The sequence below is a fragment of the Saimiri boliviensis genome, chromosome 6, assembly GCF_048565385.1.
Source record: "Saimiri boliviensis isolate mSaiBol1 chromosome 6, mSaiBol1.pri, whole genome shotgun sequence".
NCBI classification, from domain to species: domain Eukaryota; kingdom Metazoa; phylum Chordata; class Mammalia; order Primates; family Cebidae; genus Saimiri; species Saimiri boliviensis.
Genome location: NC_133454.1, coordinates 75536203 through 75557589, shown reverse-complemented (window position 1 = coordinate 75557589; position 21387 = coordinate 75536203). Strand labels below are relative to the sequence as shown.

General features: G+C 39.7%; 1 protein-coding gene across 3 annotated transcripts; it reads right to left on the bottom strand.

The window, feature by feature from the left end:
• Positions 1–627: 627 nt before the first annotated feature.
• On the bottom strand, positions 628–17460 carry TRIM22 (tripartite motif containing 22). Of its 3 annotated transcripts, none has more exons than XM_010334224.2 (8): positions 17301–17460; positions 10736–11221; positions 9440–9535; positions 8595–8825; positions 4625–4647; positions 3044–3144; positions 2687–2713; positions 628–2454 (listed from the first exon to the last, which is right to left on the bottom strand). In XM_010334224.2, the coding sequence occupies exons 2-8, from the start codon at positions 11153–11155 to the stop codon at positions 1859–1861; spliced, it is 1494 nt and encodes a 497-aa protein (XP_010332526.1). In that variant the 5' UTR covers positions 11156–11221; positions 17301–17460; the 3' UTR covers positions 628–1858. The 3 variants fall into 3 exon arrangements, with proteins under 3 accessions (XP_010332526.1, XP_074257125.1, XP_003923405.1); XM_074401024.1 differs by having other exon boundaries at positions 3044–3141; positions 17310–17459; XM_003923356.3 differs by having other exon boundaries at positions 17310–17458.
• Positions 17461–21387: the final 3927 nt, after the last annotated feature.

Sequence of the window (21387 nt, the reverse complement as noted above, 5' to 3'; positions counted from 1 at the left end):
TCTATCTCCCCAAAGTTTGCCCTTCCCAAAGTTGTTGGACATCATCTAATGCATGAAGAACCTGAGTAGAAGAAAAGGTCAAGGAAGAAGAAATTTGCTCCTTTTCCTGCCTCAGTGCTTGAGCTGAAACATGTCACCTCATCTTTTTTTGCCTTTGTACTGGCATTTATATCGCCAGCTCCCTGGTTCTTAGGACTTCAGAGCCACAGTAACTTGTATTACCAACTTTGTGGGTCTCCTGTTTCCAAATGGCAGATAATGAGCAGTCTTAGCCTCCATAATCAAGTGAGCCAATTCCTCATAATAAATACATATCTCTTACTGTTCTGTTTCACTGGAGAGCCCTGATTAATACAATATATTTCTGTAAGAATGGCTTGTGTCTTTGCTATCCTAGGTATTTCTACTCCTCATCCTGTGTTTGAAAAACACTTAAAAAAAAAATAAAGAAAATTACATAGGGTGGTAAATGCAATGGTATACTCACATGTTTCATTATGAGAAAAAGATCTGAACAGCCATCTCTTGTCAAGAACAGCTGAGCCTAGACATGACTTTCTTTACTTGACATACGGAAATTCACATTATCTGTGGCAAGATTTTGTAAACTGAGGAGTGAGACTTCAGTAGAGCCAAGTATTATTTTATTGAAGCAAAAAGAAAACAGAACAAAAACAAAACAATTGTTTTCCAAGACGTTGAAATGGCTGACATTGTTTTCAGTAATTAGAAGAATATTTATTTTTATATTTAAAATTCATAGAAAATGCCTTACACTTAATAAAAGTTTGTTTCTCAAAGTAAGGAATTAGATTCAGTCTTAAACACCAATATTAGTTTTAGGAAAATACACCGATATACATTAAGTAAATTATTTAAGATTCTAGAACTTGTAAGTGAAGAGATAAAATTTGATCTCAGAAACTCAGAGCATTAAAAATCCACTATTAGTAAATAAATTACTATGGACTTCCTGCTTTGATTCTGTGATGACTATGGAGTGTCACTAGTAAACCAACACAATCTTAAAAATACATTATTTAGTAACAAATTCCTATGTATTTTACTAGATAACATGGATATGAGTTGACAAGTTTCTCCTCTCCAGTCTTTTAAGTGGCAGAGGAAATGAAGAAAAAAAGAGAGTTCAAAGGAATTACAGCAATACCGTTCTTTCTATAGGAGGGATTAGATGTGTTTCCCTAACAAATGCAAAAATAATAACAATAATAATATTTACTACTAGTGAAACCAAGATATTAGGAATAATATCTTTCTTGCAAGAGATTGCAAGCATCTCTTGCAAGAAAGAGTAAGACTGTTATGAGTTAAACTGTGACTTCCTCAAATTTATATGTTGGAGTTTTAATTCCCAATACCTCTGAATATTATCTTATTTGGAAATAAGGTCTTCGTAGAGAATACAAAATTAAAATGATTTCATTAAGTCATTAGCAGTGGACCCTGAGCCAGTATGACTGGTGTCTTAATAAAAAGCAAAACTTGGGCACAGAGATGTACATAAAGACCATATGAAGAGTCATAGCGACAAGATGGCATCTACAAGCCAAGGAGAGAGCCACGGAACACAGTCTTTCCTTGCAGACCTCAGAAAGAACCAATTCTGCGGGAACCTAGATTTTGGATTTCTAGCCTACAGTACGACAATACAATTACAGTTTAAGTCACCAGTCCATGATGCTTTGTTATGGAAGCCCTAGGAAATGAATACAGACATTCTAAGTAAAAGAAGGGAAAAGAAAGGAAGAGATGGTCATAGTGGAGATGAACTCAGGGAAGAATCTGAGTCTCAGCACAAGGGCTACTATGCAGAAGTGGGTAAGGGAAATGAGAACACTCAGGAGCTCGGTGGGCACAGGGTCATCGGGGCTGGGCAGTTCCAAGGATTGAAATACGGATAAGCAGGCTGAGAAAAGCGACATCTAGAGAACTTGTAGATGAGTGCTCCATGGTTTGTAACATTAAAAAATGAGACAATGCCTGCCTCATAGTCTAGGAAAATCCCAATACGACAGGGAGGCACAGCCATAAAGAGAGTCAAAACCTTGAGATCAGAAGAGGAGGAATCCTCAAAAGCATTATACTCAGATGTATCCTGTAATCCTATAACCCAGTAGCCACATTGAGGTCTGTATTTGGAGTAAATACTTGAATAATTTGTACTTGTGTCAAAAGTAAACCCAGAGCTCTTCCTTTTATTCGGATTACTTATTTTACTGTGTACACCCAGGATCCAGGCACTCTTTCCAGACACATCTACTTCCCAGTAGTATTTCCCTGAAGAGAAATGTTGGCAGCCCAAGACACCAAAAGCAGAAAAATCTCGTGGATTTGAATTCTTAAACGTGCTGGTGTGTACAGTTGCCACTTGTCTCTGATCCGCAGAAACAGCAACATTCAAAGTGGCACTGTCTGGATTCAGCATCACATCCACTGTAGAAAAAATTACAGAGTCAAGTGAAGAATATGGGGTAGATGTGTCTTGTGGCATTGAGAAGAGACATAATGAAAACAGAACTTGTGTTGATAAGTTAGAAGTTAGTAGGACACTTAAGAATTATAGGGTATAGGCAAGTTTGGGGAGGAACACATGGAACTCAGATTATGAGATCTAATAGTAACCACAATTCTGAAAGGAGGTGATTTGAGGTCCATATCATCTTACCCCAGTAGCACTGGACATCCGTCAGCTCTGAAATGACAAAAGTTTCAGTGATGTTGTCAGAAACAAATGAGTAAGCACCGACACCTGTCTCCTCCTGTAGAGCAGGGAAAGGAAAGGGGAATACTGGGATTCTATGCACTGGTGAATGAGAGGAGGAATCAGACACCTGGCCATTCCCCCTAAGATGGGACCACATCTACAGCACAGGATTTTCCTCCTTCTTTGGCCCACCTCCTCTCCTATACCCTAAGCTAAAAAAAAAACAAAAAAAAAAAAAACAAAACAAAAAAAAAACACCAGCTTCCCTGTCGAGCCCTGATACTAATAAGGGCTCAGCCTTCCCCTGAATCCCCTTACCTCTGAGAATCTGCAGCATTCCACTCAGATCTGGCATTTGGAATATACTCTTTAGTTTCTTGGAAACAGATTTTGGCTTCTTCAATATCCAAGTTTCACTACTAGTGATAAAAAAAATTGATGACCATTACACTTTTGCCCTATTTTCTCTCCATCCAAGACCACTGTCTCTTTCACCTTTCATCATACTGATGCACTTGGACCCTATTCCCTGAGGACAGTAGAGGCAAGACACCTAACACTGGAGCCCGGAGAAAGGTGCTCATGTCTACCTGTCTGCCCACTTCCTTTCTGTGTAACCTTGGAAAGGTCTTCACTTCAAAGATGTTCACTCTCTTCCTTTTAAAATAGAATAATTGCCCCGTGCTTTCTACCTCTTAAAAATGAATATAAAATTAGATAAAATAATAATGTTTTTTCTTTTCTTTTTGAGACAGAGTCTTGCTCTGTTGCCCAGACTGGAGTGTAGTGGCACGACCTCAGCTTGCTGCAACCTCCAACTCCTGGGTTCAAGCGATTCTCCTGCCTCACCCTCCCGAGTAGCTGAGATTACAGGTGTCTGCCACCATGCCTGGCTAATGTTGGTCAAGCTGGTCTGGAACTCCTGACCTCAAGTGATCCACCTGCCTCGACCTCCCAAAGTGTTAGAATTACAGGCGTGAGCCACCGCACCCGGCCAATAATGCTTTGAAATGATATTCGGTAGCTCTAAAAAACTTATTTCATATTTGGAAAAGTCATTGCCATCTCAGTGGGTCCTCCAGAAAGAGTCCAGAGATGTGGCTTCCCAGAGAGGTGGTCATTAAGGAGGCCACAGAATCTGTCGTCTACTGAGTGGTTGAGGGCTATCAAAATGGGGTCCTATGTTGAAAAGCTGAATGTTTTCCCAAATCTATTATCCCAATATGAGCCCTAGAGAATAACGTCTGAGGCTGCAAGCTCTCTGGGCAAAGAAGATTAAATTACAATGATTAAATTAATTAATAGTGGTCTGATTTTCATGTGTTTTAAAAAACTTTGATGCTGCTAAGTAGGTGGGCAACTTTAGACACAAGAATATATATTATTATTTCCTACAAGATGGTAAAGTATGTGAGCAAGAAAAGATTATATTGGCACCAGGACCAAAGTCACTATTCCTCAAGACTCGAATCTATTCTGCAGAAATCTAAAAAGCACCACCTAGAAAGTTACTGTTTATTTTATTCTCCAGGAGAAATGCAAATATAAAGGTATGGTGTTTGGAAAATTTGAGTCTGGCATAGAAAGAGGGCAGATCCTTGCTGCAATAAGACAGGCATCTATGCTGCATGGAAACAACAGACAGAGGTTTGAATATAGTGACTGAAGTCATGGGGTTCTGATATTGCAAACTCTTATTCCTAAGGTCTCCTAACTCTGTGGCCTCCCAACACCTAAATTTCTTACAATTGAAAACTTTAATCTGTGATTAGCAGTTTGGGACAACTTAATACACAAATTCCCAGCCTTGTAATTTTTTAAGTTGTTCTGACTGACGATATCTCAGGACTATAATCCTCTTTTCAGACAAATAAGACCATATCACTCTTCCATATATACCTTCTCATGACGTCAATCACATCCTGGGAAAAAGATAGAAAACATGTGTCAAATTAGGGTTGCAAGATTTAGAACATAAAAGTGGCTAGTTCAATTTCAATTTGGGTTAAACAATACTTTTTTGTGTGTTATATATATGACCCCTGCAATATTTAAGATACTTTTATACTAAACATATTGTTTACTTTATCTGAAATTAAACTTTAACTGAGCATCCTGTATTTCATCTAGCAATGCTCAGAAGAGTGATAGGCCCTCCTCTCTTACAAAAAGTTTTATCCACCTTCCTCCCCTCACTTTTATCATCCCTTGATACGGTGGGAATAAATAGATGGTCACAGACTGGGGACAAAGTGTGGAGATAAGATCCAGACTGACCACTACAGAGGACTCAGATGAGGGTGTTAGCAAGATGCTTCAAGTATCTCAAGAAGGAATATATTTAAAAGAGAGGGAGGAGCTCCACTATTTTTATGCACTTTTAATGAGATAACCTCATTAATTCATTGTGTTTTTATTTTATACATCAACAGACATAAAATGGTGAAATCTACTGTTTGACAGATATTTTTTCAGGTTTTAGGGATTCAGTTATGAAAAATGAATAATAACAGTACTTAAGAAGTGTACTTCTGCTGTTAGTAAAAGCAAGCAAACGTTTCAAGTAAAAGTTTGTCTGGCCTCCCTGTACTCACTCTACGTGCTGACTATACTCTACCATAGGTGATCTCATCCGTTTATCAGTATGAAACAAGCCACAGGAACAAGTAACTGAGTAGGTCTTAAATGTAACTTAGTAGTTCCCAACTACTTACACCCACTGTCTAGAATAGTGTTAATATCCACTTAGTTATCATCTTAGAAACTATAAAATTTTATCCTGGATTCCAACATTTTATTAACCTAGTCTAGTTTACATTTTAAATTGTTTTCAGCTATCTTTTCTTCCTCACCATAACCATTATTTCCTTTATTTTTTTGAACAAGTATGTACCAGTATATCTGGTCTCCCTCTGTCTGATCTGACCCCCTTTATACAAACTCCAGTTGACTTTACACCCTCAGAAATAGTTTTACTGTCTGTATTAGCTTTTTTTGTTGTTATAATATACGACAAAATCCAACTAAAACTGGTTTACATTTTTAGAAAACAAATTCAATGGATCAAGTATAATTTTACTCATAGCTAAGTTTTTAAGCTAAAATCTTGCCATCAGAATCTGGTTTTTCTTCTGCAAATTATATTTTATACCTATTATGTTGACTTTTTTCAGATTAATTATGGTATCAGCTTAAATCTCCTGGTTTAAATGATCATCCTTGATATAATATCCATCAGAAAAGACAACTTCTCTTTTTACTCATGACAGTAAAATACTAAGGCATGCAAACTGTCAACCTGAATTGGGTCAAGAATATATGTAAAAATAATACTGTAGGGTTGGTAAAAGGGAAGAATTGGATATAATGATTTGCCCAGAACTGAGTAACATATACATGCCTAATGCTACTAATTTTGTCAACCTTAACCAACTATCTGGAATGAGAAGGGTAGGGATGGTTCCTCAAAGAATTATTATGAAGAAACAAAAAGAAGGAACAGAGGTTGGACAGACAAACAAATATTGTCTACTATGGTCTATTCCTCAGCTGTCTGCCACCTCTTCACCCTTATTACAAAACTACTTCCAAAAAATGGCACAGTATAATGCAATGGCTACAATAACATTAAAAATGGATAACTTACACTATATAAACACTATAACTAAAAATGAATCAAAGACCTAAAGCTATAAAACTCCTAGAAAAAAGGGAGAAAATGCATGATATTGGATTTGATAGTGATTTGTTGGCTATGATATAAAAAGTAAAGGCAATGTGAGAAAAAAAAAATAGACCTTTACCAAAATTAAACTTAAAAAAATTACTCTTAAGTTATCAAGAACACTATGAAGAGAGTGAAAAGCCAATCCACAGAATGGGAAAGCATATTTACAAATCATATGTCTGATAAGGTATTAATAGCCAGAATCTATAAATGAGTCCTAAAATTCAGCAAGAAAATCAACATCTATTCAGATAAATCCTCTCAACAAACTGGTAATAAAAGAGAACATCCTTGGCCAGGCACGGTGGCTCATGCCTGTAATGCCAGCACTTTGGGAAGCAGAGGTGGGCGGATCACAAGGTCAAGAGATTGAGACCATCCTGGCCAACACGGTGAAACCCATCTCTACTGAAAAAAAAAAAATACAAAAATTAGCTGGTCATGGTGGCGTGTGCCTGTAATCCCAGCTACTCGGGAGGTGGCTCACATCTGTGATCCTAGTACTTTGAGAGGTCAAGGTGGGCAGATCTCCTGAGGTCAGGAGTTTGAGATGGCCAACACGGTGAAACCCCATCTCTACTAAAAACACACAAAATATATCACCTGGGCATGGTGGCACATGCCTGTAATCTCAGCTACTTGAGAGGCTGAGGCATGAGAATTGCTTGAACCCAGGAGGTGGAGTTTGCAGTGAGCAAGACTGTGCCACTACTCTCCAGCCTGGGTCACAAAACGAGACTAAAAAAAAAGAGGAAGTTTCTCAACTTCATTAAAAGTCTAAAAATAAAACAAAATAAAAGAGAGACTGCTATAGAGCTAACATCCTACTTAAGAGTAAGAGACTGAGTACTTTCCTCCTAAGGTCAAAAAAAAAGGAAAGGATATTATTCCCTCTCACCATGCCTATTGAACATTGTACTAGGAATCCTAGCTAGTGCAATAACAGAAGCAAAGACAAATGAAAAACTATACAAACTGCAAAGTATGAAATAAAACTTCATTCTCAGATGACATGATTTTCTATGTAGAAAATGCCAAAGAATTGATATTTTAAAAAAAAATATCTCCTATGACTAATAAGTTGCATAATTGACATTTTTTCTATGTGCTACACCTTTGCTATGTGCCAGCAATGAAGAATTGAAATTTTTTCAAAAATACAATAGCACCAAAAATTAAAAAAATAGGAAAAACTCTAAAGAAAGAAAAAGTATAGAATCTACATGTGTAAATAAGAAGCCTTTCAGCAGGATTAGTTATTAGGATAAAGCAAATACATTGAGATACCAATACATTTCCACTAGAAAGGCTGTAACAACAAAGGAAGCAGGCAGCATAAGTATTAGCAAGGATTTGAATAATCTAGAAACTTTTTATATTGCTTACAGGAATATAAAATGAGTAAAAACTTTGGCAAATAGTATAACTTAAAAATTATATATAAACTTAACATACAATACTCTTAAAATCTATTCAAGATAAATGAAAACATGTTCGTATGAGAACATGTAAGTGAATGCTTACTGTAGCATTATTCTTAACAGTACCTAACTGGAAAATATTCATATAGTCACCAACTACTGAATACATAAACGTAATATTATATATTCAGATAATGGAATAGCATTAGCAATAAGAAGGAGAAAAATGTTCATACATACCGCAATGTGAATAAACCTCAGAATACTATGCTAAGCGAAAGATGCCAGATGCAAAAGACTACATGTTGTATAATTCAATTTATATTGAAAGGTCCAGAGAAGCCAATTAATACAAACAAAACAGATTGTTACCAGGAAGTGGAGATAAAAACAGATATGGAGATAGAAACAGGCATGAGAAATATTTTTGAAGTGATTGGAAAGTTCTAAAACTGATTTGCTTATAGTACAAAGAATCTTCTCTCCAAGCTCAAATTTTTACACTGCCTATCATAAGTAAATAACAATGGTAATTTCCCTTGCTATTCATATATTTAACTATCTTCATGACCCTTGAAATGATTGGCATAAAAGAGGCACTGCTGGGCCAAAGGGATCATTTAATGTCACCTAGAAAACCTAGGGACTGGGAAGGAAAGGAAAATCAGCATCTGTGTTTTTCCCCTAATCTCATAAGTAGGTGCTCCATCCTAGGTCTTACCTGCAGCATCTCTACTGACGACCCCTTTATCCGCCGCTGGAGGTCCGAGATGAGCTTGCTGGCATACTGCCTCTGCTGGACCAGCTGGTCTTTAGCTTCTGCCAGGTTATCCAGCACATTCACCTCACCTTCCTCCAACTTTTGCAGTTCTCTCTGCTCCTCACTGTCCAAGATGACTCTCATTTCATTGAACCCTTTCAGAATCTTCTGTCTCTCAGTCTGGATATAACTCTTGGGAATGAGAAGAGAAAGAGACAGTCAATCTGGCTGGTTGAAGGCCTGCTTTGTAAGAGCCTGGGAGCCAGGATAAGAACTGTTTTCTTAGGGAGTTCTCAAAAGGAATAGGAGGCAAAAGCCAATAAGCAATTTCTAGTGAAGCCACGTTTTTCTACTTTTTAACCTGAGCTCCTCCAGAAGCAATATACTCAAGTCTGTTTTACTGAGGCCTAATCTGAGACAAAATGTGATGCCTGGGTGAGGCATGGATTGTAGACATCTGTCCTGGACAAACTTGCCTTTCTGTATCTTAAATCCCTCTATCCAAACCCCCTAAACAGGGAATCCTGGGTCTTTTCCCAGGGTGTTTACTGGAAGGATTGGGACCTCAATCCTGATGACACAAATGGGACACAGGATTCACAGGAAGCATTTTTATTTCCCTCCATGCTTTCACTTCCAAATACTGTGTTAATTTATCATATGTTTACTCTCCAAATGAGACCTAACGAAATGGCTTCTACACTCATTAATTCTAGAGTAGCAAAGAGGAAGGGGTTTCCTTGTGCTAGAGCCCAAGGTCCTGCCCAGATATGTGTCAATGATCCTTAGGAAGTGCCTCTTCCTGCCTTCCAGCTGGTTCTCTCTTGTTGAATGTCAACTTCCAGCTTCTCAGCTTCTTGATCCTCCTTTATCAGCCTCTGCAGGGCTGCCTGCAGCCTTTCCTGTGAGAAAGAAATTATAACAGAGTCAAGTTACGAGCTTTCTCAGCACCTGGATAGAGGATAGCAAGGAAGAAATCGGGTGGCTCTCAGAAGGGACTAGTTTACAGACAGTGAGGCTGGTGATTAGAGCCTATGACATGGGGGGACATCTGAGGAGATGAATGTGTTCTTTATTCCCGGATGATGGAAGTTGTAGGATACAGTAAATCCCTCCTCAAAGTTTAACCTGTTAACTTCCTTTAAAATTCAAGAGGGAGAAAAATTGTTAAGAACAATGAGTTCTAAATTCCTCTCTAAAGAACCAGTATGGCAGGTATGTTCAGCTTCCCTGTTCTTTGTTCTCCATTTTAAAGTTTAACTTATTTGTTCTTTACGCCTCCTTGCCCCTAGTTTCAGTAAACAACCCCCTCCTAGCTTCTATCACCTGTTCTGTCCTTAGGCATCCTTAGTCACCTGTTCTGTCCTTAGGCATCCTTAGTCACCTGTTCTGTAACCCTCTTTCCTGCCCAAACTACTCACCCTGCCCCTCTGGCTCGTATCCTTACACTCTTTAAAATAGCCAATCAGAATTAACTTAGACTGTGTGGTCCAACCCTAGCCAATAGGGGAAAGACATATCAGTAGGGACTAGCTGCATTAGGAATAAGACCCCCTTCCCCTCGCTTGTCCAGTATAGTCTTGCCATTGCTCCATCCATGAGATGCACCTTTCTATAGAAGTAAATTTGCCTTGCTGAGAAAACTTTTGCCTGAGTGCTATGTTCACATGGCAGCACCAAACATTTACTTCCAACAAAGTCACCATCCCCTTATCAAGAGTAGCCTCATTCTTTTCCTAGAGAAAAAGCAGACCCTGCAGTAAGGAAAGACTTCCTTTCATTGCCACTCTTCCCACATTTAACCAGACATGTTCCCCAAAACACCTTTCTGCTTAGAGTGCCATTTAGAGCTTATCTTACAAAGCAATTATCCATTCATTCAACATTTCTTTGCTAAAATTTGTATTTGTCTTTAAATAGAAACAATGTGTAGCAATGTCCTTCAAGCTTCAGAAATTAAGCAAAGAATATGGAAAGAGATCACATGGCTCTCAGTTCTATGGTGATAGGGGAATAAAAAAGGATTAAAAAGAAAAGTGGAGATTTCACATCAGGTACCATCTTTTGCTCTCTGATCTCTCTTCCTCTACCTTGGAACCTACCTGACATTCCTTGACCACCTCATGTATGAGGAATGTTTGATGACCTTGGTGTTCCTGAGACAGTTCACAAACCCAACAAATGACTTTTCCATCCTCCTTACAGAAGTACTGGAGTTTTTTTCCATGGTGCTCACAGACATCTCTCTTCTGCCCATCCTCTGGGCCCATCTTGACCTCCCTGACTCTCTGCACTATGTTGGCCAGATGCCGATTAGGTCGGAGGTTCCCAGGCTGGAATCTGGTCTGACACACAGGACAGCTGCTTTGCCCTCCTGAGATGATCACTGACTTGTTCTTTGCAGTGATGCAGGCATGGCAGAAGCTGTGGCCACAATCTATGCTCAGAGGATCTGTCAGGAGCTCCAAGCAGATGGGGCAGGTCACCTCCTTCCCTATGTCTACCTTTACTGATAATTCCATTGCACTGCTCCCTTGGCTTCTTTCTGTCTTGAGCCTCAAAGTTCTTGGTCACACACTCCTCCGGCGCTGGGAATATTGAAGAGAACAGGATAAGAAAAGAGGGAATAGAAAGAATACTGATTTTACCAAGATTTACAACACAACAAAACATTAATATTTAACAGAGAAAGGAGAAAAGAAAGACATGAAGAATAAACCAATGACAGAATAAAAAGGACCTTGTAGTAATTTCAAACACTTAATTCTTAATTTTTGTCTCAGGACAAATTTTATCCCATCAAAGCAACTATGGTTATTTTCTCTTTTTCTACTGGAGAGGAATGAGGCTCTTCTACCAAAAGCCTTGTGTAACCCATCATTTGCCCTGCCCTTTGTCCCCTAACCCAAAACATATTTTCCATGTTAAATGCACTAACACACTCCTGCCCCTGGCCTTGCACACATGCTTTTCTCTCTGAATGGCATGATTGTATCCCTAGTATGTGCATAATTCACTAGTTTTAAGCTATTGAGTTATATTTACATAGCATCAAACACATTCATTTTAAGTGTATAATTTCATAATTTCTGGTAAATTTGTGGAATCATATAATTATTAATGTAACCAATTTTAAACCATTTTTACCACCTGAAAAAAGAAAAACCCACAACCTAATGCCATCACTCCTTTTCTGATTCCAAGCACCAGGCAACCACTAAAATCTTTTGAGCTTTTAACCAATTCATAAAAACAGAATATATGGGGTCTTTGGTGTCTTAACTTATTATTTTACTTGCACTGTTAAGATTTATCTACTCTGCCTTTTTCCTCCATGTCAAAAACACCTCCTCAATTAAACTATCAAATCTATGACTGCCTCAACACTTTTGCACTTCCTCTTCTGTCTGCATAAAATGATCCTCCCCCTGATGTCAGCAAGAGCAAGACTCACTCTTACATTTAATTCAATCTCCTCTTACATGTCCTCTTCTTAGAAGGACATGCTATAACTTACTTACAGCAAAACCACCAACAATATCACTCACTGTACATTTGGTTCATCTTATTTTTAGATGTAATATATATCATTGTTATTTAAATGTCTACCTCTTCCTCCTGAAACATAATTCATGCATAGACCTGGCACAATTTTTGTTCATTGATACATCCTCTATACCTAGAAGAGTGAATCACATACAGAAATAAAATGCTAAACGAATATGTAAAGCTAGAATTTCCTTATCCCTCCATAAATGATTAGACCTTTTAATTAGATTTTTATCATCAGAAAAAATGTAGAAGAGTGAATCACATACAGAAATAAAATACTAAACGAATATATAAAGCTAGAACTTCTTTATCCCTCCATAGATGATTAGACCTTTTAATCAGATTTTTATCTTTTCTTTCCATTAATTAGCAGTTTCCCAATAGCTGAGCTTAGGGCCACGATTATGGTTTCCAGTGAAGAAGCATTTACGTCCTAATACATCTACCCATAGCAAGTCCTCCCAGGCCCTCACACTCACTCCCCACAAACATACACATATACACACCACCACCACCACCACTACCACTGCCACCATAAAGGGAAAATAACTTTATCATGAACAGTTTTATAAACAGTTACAATTTAGAAATCATTGTGACTTATATATTCTTCATACAAAATCCTTGAGAAATAAGAATATTCCCTTTCTGCGGGTGTGCCAATGGAATCAAATGACTTACAAAAATCACTCATTCTAATCTAATAGGTAAAGAGTGAATGTAGTGTCCCCAACGTCCTCCTCAGAGTTCTCTCCACTACTGCACAGATTTAAACAGATAACAAAGGTGAAGGCTACAAGAGCTGTATTGGTGCCCAACGCTATGGGGGTATAGGAATGAAGAGATCCAAACCTATGCAGTTCTGGGGCATGTTGTGGTTTTAAATGTTGAAATTTCACCTTGGCCTGGACATATGACAAGGATGATGATAGGAACTTAAAGGTGTATGTCTGTAGGAAAGAGGAAAAGAAGCTAAAATAGTTATGGTATCACGCACATGACATACACTCAATGAATACACATTTCAAAGAAACATCTGTTGGTCATGAGAGAAAAGTCTCAATTCATAAAGGAGGCCAAATATATTGAGAATATGTAATGAAGAGATAGTCTGTCCCATTTCAAACACAATGAATGCTACTATGGGATGGATTGTTTCTCCCCAAATGATGTTGAAGTCCTAATGTATGAATGTTCTCTTATTTGAAACTAGTATATTTAAATACTATTAGGTTATCATGTGATCGTCAGGGTAGACGCTTATCCAACACAACTGTGTCCTTATCAAAAAGGGAAATTTACACACAAAGAATATGCCAGGGTGAAGAAGAAAGTGGAGACCAGGGCCATGCACCCATAAGCCAAGGAATGCCAAAGGTTTCCAGGAAACTATTAGAAGCTAGAAGAGAGGCATGGAGTAGATGCCTCCTTCATAGCCTTCAGAAGGAACCAGCCCTGCCAACACGTTTCAACTTGGATGACTAGCCTCCAGAATGGTAAGACAATATATTTCTGCTATTTAAAACAACCACTTTTGGTATTTTTTCTATGGCAACTCTAGAAAACTAATACAAGTGCTTATTTTTCTTCATTTATTCATTCTTTCTCCTAACATTGAAGAAATGTTGCCCCATTGAAACTTTTCTAACCTAAGACAGATAGACAGACACATAAACAAAATGCATACTTCCCTTTGAAGGTGGTACAAATGTAATTTTTATGACATGGTTAAGGCTCACTAGGTCCATGGCTTCCTTATTTCAGAATATTCTAATTAACTACACAGAAGCTTTCTGTATCTGTACAATTTAGATTTTAAAACAAATGGGCTGGACATGATCGCTCACACCTGTAATCCCAGCACTTTGGGAGGCCGAGGCAGGCAGATCACAAGGTCAAGAGATGAAGAACATCCTGGCCAACATGGTGAAACCCCATCTCTACTAAAAAACCCAAAAAGAAAATTAGCCGGGCATAGTGGTACATGTTTGTAGTCCCAGCTACTCAGGAGACTGAGGCAGAAGAATCACTTAAACTGGGAAGCAGAGGTTGCAGTGAACCCAGATTGTGTGACTGCATTGCAGCCTGGTATCAGAGCAAGACTCCATCTCAAAAAAAAAAAAGTCTGGGAATGGTGGCTCAAGCCCCCAGCATTTTGGGAGGCCAAGGTGGGTGGATCACCTGAGGTCAGGAGTTTGAGACCAGCCTGGCCAATACGGTAAAACCCTGTCTCTACTAAAAAAATTCAAAACTTAGCCAGGCATGGTAGTGGGCACCTGTAGTCCCAACAACTCACTCGAGAGGCTGAGGCAGGAGAATTGCTTGAACTTGTGAGGCAAAGGTTGCCGTGAGCCAAGATCATGCCTGGGCAGCAAAGGGAGACTCTGTCTCAAAACAGAAAAATAAATAAATAAATGAAATGAAATTAAAGTGGCTATACCATAAGGAGAAAAACTATGAGGCGTTTAGCCACCAATCTCTCTTTTTTTTTTTTTTTTTTTGAGACAAGGTCTCATTATATTACCCAGGCTGATCTTGAACTCTTGAACTCAAGTGATTCTCTTATCTCAGCCTCCGAAAGTGCTGGGATTTTAGCTAGGCATAGGCACGAGCCACCATGCCTGGCCTAACCAACATCTTTTAAATTTCCCCATTCCTTGGGTCAGGAAGTACCAATGGAGAAAGTAGGCATGCAGAAACCTGGCAAACTCAGAAACATTGTTACCACTTCTTATTCCTCTAAACTCAGAGTTCCTTTTTCAAGGACCCATTAAAATGTCCAGGGTTTAGTTTTCCCCACATTAGTGACCCTTTTTCCAAGAGTTCTAACTTTCTGGTGGATCTGTTTCAGATAAGCCGTTTTGTAACAAAGGACAGTTTTCATAAAGCAACCCCAGTCTCATCCCTTTCTCTCACAGTTAGTTCATCACTTTTTTTTTTTTTTTTTTTTTTTTTTTTTTGAGACGGAGTTTCGCTCTTATTACCCAATAGCGCGATCTCGGCTCAAGGCAACCTCCGCCTCCTGGGTTCAGGCAATTCTCCTGCCTCAGCCTCCTAAGTAGCTGGGATTACAGGCATGCGCTACCATGCCCAGCTAATTTTTTGTATTTTTAGTAGAGATGGGGTTTTACCATGTTGACCAGGATGGTCTCGATCTCTTGACCTCGTGATCCACCCCCCTCGGCCTCCCAAAGTGCTGGGATTACAGGCTTGAGCCACTACGCCCGGCCAGTTCATCACTTCTTAAATCCATCCTTTTATTGAAGACTCTGCTCAAAATCACTTTCTCACAGTGAGACCTAATCTGAAATCTATTTAAAATTGCAAAGCCATTGACAAGAACACTACAAATACCCTATCCTATCGCAACCCTTTTGGTTTGCTGTTTTTGTTTTGCTGGTTTTACATCTATCCTGTAGTAGCTGCTACCTTTTTGCTACAATAAAACTGCTTGTTTACCTCCTTTTTTCAACTGCGTGTTTACTTCCTTTTCCCTAGAGTATAATCTCTTGCAGGTATTTAATATTTATTATGTATCAAATAGATGGCAATTTATTTTTACTATAGTTGTATGCTTTTGTTTTGTGAATTTAATCAAAAATATCTTAAGGCCGGGCATGGTGGCTCGCATCTGTAATCCTAGCACTTTAGGAGGCCTAGGCAAGCAGATTATGAGCTCAGGAGTTCGAGACCAGCCTAGCCAACAGGGTGAAACCTTGTCTCTACTAAAAATACAAAAGTTAGCCGGGTGTGGTGGTGGGCACCTCTAATCCCAGCTACCTGGGAGGCTGAGGCAGGAAAATTGTTTGAACCCAGGAGACGGAGGTTGCAGTGAGCCAAGATCGCGCCATTGCACTCCAGACTGGGCAACAAGAGTGAAACTCCATCTCAAAAAAAAATTAATTAATTAATTAAAAGTACATTTTTATTTATTGGGCCCTGTACTAGACTTGAGTAGACAATTAATAAATACTAGATATGGACCTTGACAAGATGTATGGCATAGACACATAAGTAGACATTTACCTGGACCTCTGAAAAATGAAAGAAAGAAAAGTACACATCAGAATATGGATGATGTCGGCATCAAGGCACAGAATGCTCAGAGATAAGATCAGGGTAAGACTCAGGAGAAATTACCAACTCCTTGCCTTAACTCTGTGCAAGGGAAAATTGAATAGGGTGTTGAGGTAACACACGATGAAAAGGTGCACTTAGACTAATAAAAAGCAACTTCTAAAGCAGAAGAGGACACCAGAGATTCATGAGGCACTACTGAGGTAAGAGTAAGCTGTGGGCACTCACGGTACAACAAGGTCCCTGTGGCTGGGCCTTCAGAGACAAGTGACCAAAGGGTATCTGCAAAGATGGGCAGCAGTCTGACAGTACCACAGCCTCTCTCATCAGACGAACCAAAGGGCTGCTAATTTATCAGGAAAGCTGTGGACAGCATCCAAGAAGTTACCAGAAGGCAAGTAAAAGGATACGCTTCCAAAGGGCCTTACTCCTGAAGAATGAGTAGCTAAGCCTCCTTCCCCCAACACCCAGGTCCAGATAAGGGCTCTCATCCCTGCTGAACCTCATCATGAGGTCTCTTTATGAAAAATAAAATCAGAGCTTCATTGCACAAGCTTCTTTGGGAGAAAAGAGGAAGAAACTTGCTGCCTCTGAATAAGAGAATATTCTGATCTATGTTGGCAATGTAGAAAAATCAAAATGACTGAAGAAGAAGGTGATAGGGGTACCTAGATTCAAGAAATGAATGGTTCCTCTAGGAAACGAGGCTTTTTGCTTCTGCAAACCTCTCTTCTTTAAAGGTACTCCTCTCCCAAATTCAGTGCTTTCTTCCTCTCCCATCTCAGCAGACAGATCACAAGCTGCCTCTTTTTGGTTATGCAGAGCAGCTTCAGAACCACAAATTAAACTAACTCAAACACAATCAATCTGTTCTTCTCAAAGCCTCCCATCTCGGAGGTTGCAGTGAGCCGAGACCGCGCCACAGCACTCCAGCCTGGCGCCTGGAGACGGAGCGAGACTCTGCCTCAAAAAAAAAAAAAAGCCTCCCATTCTATGCTCCCTCAACTAAGCCTCCCGTTCTATGCTCCCTCAACTCACCACACTCACCTTCAGTCCAAAGTGGAGGAGTCTTGAATCAAGGGAGAAGAGTGAGGGAAAGGCAGGAGAATGTGTGGATCAGATTCACTCATCAGCCAGAGGGCTGGTCTCCACAAACGCGTTTCCCCGCAGAAGCTGAGTGAGAAACGAAAGTTAAGTTCTCAAAAGTGAAAGAAAACAAAGGAAGCTGAACTGAGCTTACATAACAATAAACCCTGAGGAATAGTAATGCTTCAGTACTTTCTAGCTTCTGCTGTACCAGGAAGGCACTCAGTCACCACATTCTTATTCTTAATGCAGTTTACTCAAGCAAGAATAGTCTAATAAAAAGAATGTTAATTACAGTTGCACATTCTACAGCTTGCCTGAACACTTAGAATTCCAATGCAGTTCTATAATTATTGGTCAAATCTATCTTCTATTTAAGACCTATCAAGTAAAATAAAGATCCAGAGACTTGGGACGCAGCTTCTTGAAATGCAGTCTGATGGGGAAGATAGAAAGCTCAACAAATTTGGGCTGACAGGATGAGGATTAGCAGCTGTCATTGTGAATGGTAAAAATAAAATTATTTTTATAAATAAAAGGATCTTTAGTGTGAACCCACTGAAAAAAAATGTTCTCAAAATGTCATTGAATCTTAAAAGTCCATCGATTAATTACCACTTCCTGCTCCTAATCCAGACAGGCCAGATGAGGATGGATTCCAGAGAATAATAGAGTTTAAACTGTCAGTGCCGTGTTACCCTGCCACTGAGGCAGGTGAGGACCTGGAAGGTAATAGATGATGCTGTTTAATTATAATCATTCACTAAGTCACCCTCATGCCTTCATAATTTTTCACTTGTCCCTACTTTTCTTTTTTTCTTTTTCTTTTTTAATGAGATGGAGTCTTGCTCTGTCGCCAGGCTGGAGTGCGGTGGCGCAATCTCGGCTCACTGCAACCTCCGCCTCCTGGGTTCAAGCAATTCTTCCGTGTCAGCCTCCCGAGTAGCTGGGACCACAGGTGTGTGCCGCCACGCTCAGCTAATTTTTTGTATTTTTAGTAGAGACGGGGTTTCATCATGTTGGCCAGGATGGTCTCGATCTCTTGACCTCGTGATCCACCCGCCTTGGCCTCCCACAGTGCCGCGATTACAGGCATGAGTCACCGTGCCCAGCCACTTTTCCCTGAAGAGTTGTTCCTTTTCACACGATCAATTAAAAAGTAACACTGACACATGTTATATGTCATGCACATGCTTCTGTGCCCTGTTGTCTATTGTATTCTTGTTTAACTGCATGTGCCAAATAATGCCATCAAAAACTGATGGAGGCCCTTGGTGTCTCATGCCTGTAATCCCAGCACTCTGGGAGGCCCAGGTGGGTAGATTACTTGAGCCCAGGACTTCAACACCAGCCTGGGCAACATGGTGAAATCCCATCTCTAAGAAAAATACAATAAATAAATAAAAGGTTGGGTGTGGTGGTGTGCACCTGTAGTCCCAACTACTTGGGAAACTAAGATGGGAGGATGACTTGAGCCCAGGAGGTGAAGGTTGCATTGAGCCAAGATTGTGCCATTGCACCATAGCACTCCAGCCTGGGTGATATAGTGAGACCTTGTCGCTACAAAAAACAGGCAAACACAACACAACACACACACACACATGTAAACACCCCAAAATAAAAGAAAAAAAAAGCAACTCATGGAGCTCCCATAGCCTGTATCCCTGACTGACATTGCAGAGCATGGCAATCTTCAATCAATGATACACATGTAGGATGACTGAGAAATCAATGTTTATTATTTAAAGAATAGATATTTTGGTATTATTTGTTGCCCACAGAATAATAAGCTAATCATGGATATAAATGATTTCCTACTCACTTATATCTAAGAGGACCTTATTCAATGAGTTGAAAGCCTGAGTAGAAGAAAAAACTGACTTATCCCCCCAAGGAGGGAATACTACCAGCAGACAAACTTCAGGCTTGAGCTATAACATTGACTCCTTCTTGGATCCAGAGCCTCTTGGCTCACCTTGCAGACTTTGGATTTGTCAGTCTACAAAATCACAGGAGACATTTCTCAAGTCTCTTTCTATATAAATTCACAGCTTAGTGGTTCTGTTTCTATGGTGAACCCTGACTAATACAGGCATGAATGCAGAGAAATAAGCAAAAGTTGTAATTTTAGGTATATTCCATGTGTGAACAGAATATCTTATTGACATTTGCAGGGGAGTGAGGGCTCAGTGAGTGAATGTTTTTGTTCAGAGTGCACAGAGTGGAGTCCAAGTGTCAACCACAATGGACAACGTAAGTGAACTCATTTATCCACAGACCTTTTCTCTGCCCATTATTTCTTCCCTTCTTAGCACTTCCATAGATCTCATATCCATCCTTTTATTCCTCTCTGCCTTTGAACATCTGAACTGACCTTCCATCCTGGTCTGATTTATCTTATGAAGTATTAATTGCAGCTGAAAGAAAACAGTAGGAATATTACAGGTCCTGACGAGATACCAGGAAACCTGGGCCAGCAAGAAACCTGAATGTTCCATACACCTTTTATCACCAGAGTTGAGCATGTTGGCAGGCTCCATATTCCAACCTATGTTCTAAATTGCAGAAAAAATTAATTATTGTTGGGTCTCTGTGTTTTCTCTGCAAACCTTATGTATCCTGATCGAAGAGGAATCAAATGAAATATATCCACCGTTGGGTCCATGGATGTTTAACATTTTTCTCTTCAAGAAAAGGAGCAAAGTAACAGTAAATATGGTTAGACTCTGAATAATACTTAGAAAGAAAAGAGAGGATTTTTTAAAAAATCATTTAAAATTTATTTTAAAAAATTACATAATATTACTTCGTGTGTGTGTGTGTGTGTGTGTGTGTGTGTGTGTGAAACAGAGTCTCACTCTATTGCCCAGGCTGGAGTGCAGTGGTGCAATCTCAGCTCTCTTCAACCTCCACTTCCCAGGTTCATGCAATTCTCCTTCCTCAGCCTCCTGAGTAGCTGGGATTACAGGCGTCTGCCATTACAGCTGGCTAATTTTTGCATTTTTAGTAGAGATGGGATTTCAACATGTTGGTGAGGCTGGTCTCAAACTCCTGACCTCATGTGATTCACCTGCCTCAGCCTCCCAAAATTCTAGGATTACAGGCGTGAACCTCTGCACCCGACAACATAATTATTACTAATGCCAGAAGAATATTTGAATTAAACTACGTTGACACAGCAGTTATCTTTACAGCAAGAATAGAACAGAAATGTAACATCATCAAGATATTCAATTCAATTAAAACTATATTAATAGCTATATGCCTTCTTATCTCTCTTTAAATATTACTCCTTGTTTACACCGTATTCTAATGAATCTAAGACATTAAAGAACAAAGTGTAAAAGTACCATACCTGACTTCATGAAACTTAGAGCTGGGGGGTAGAGTGTGAAGGGGGGATGGGGTTACTGACGGTGGGAGTAAGTGATGACAGGCTGCCCGCTGCAGTGCTCCCCATTGCCTTCTCCTCATGAATTTTCATTTTCAAACTAAATTCTCCTGTCTACCAATGATCCTAATTCCAGTGTGGACTTCCTGAGATATCCCAGTGAGGGAAGGCTTAGAAGAGAAGCTATGGGCTGGGCGCGGTGGCTCACGCCTGTAATCCCAGCACTTTGGGAGGCCGAGGCAGGTGGATCACGAGGTCAAGAGATCAAGACCATCCTGGTCAACAAGGTGAAACCCCGTCTCTACTAAAAATACAAAAAAATTAGCTGGGCATGGTGGCGCGTGCCTGTAGTCCCAGCTACTCAGGAGGCTGAGGCAGGAGAATTGCCTGAACCCAGGAGGCAGAGGTTACGGTGAGCCAAGATCGCGCCATTGCACTCCAGCTTGGGTAACAAGAGCGAAACTCCGTCTCAAAAAAAAAAAAAAAAAAGAAGAGAAGCTATGGAATGGTACATGCACCACAGTTCAGCCTTCTGGACCAGTTCTGCATAGTAACCTGAAGAGAAGAAAGAGGAAGGCCTGGCCCTGCTCAGGGATCCAATAGATTCTTCAAAAAAAACAACAGAGGGTGGAGGGCAGGTACGGTGGC

Excerpts from the sequence above, each read along its gene's own strand:
- TRIM22 (XM_010334224.2), bottom strand. The coding sequence starts at position 11,155 with ATGGAATTATCAGTAAAGGTAGACATAGGGAAGGAGGTGACCTGCCCC. Across the intron at positions 9,536-10,735 it reads AGGTGGTCAAGGAATGTCAG|GAAAGGCTGCAGGCAGCCCT; the intron begins GTAGGTTCCAAG and ends TCTTTCTCACAG. Across the intron at positions 2,714-3,043 it reads AATGCTGCAGATTCTCAGAG|AGCTGACGGATGTCCAGTGC; the intron begins GTAAGGGGATTC and ends TTGTCATTTCAG.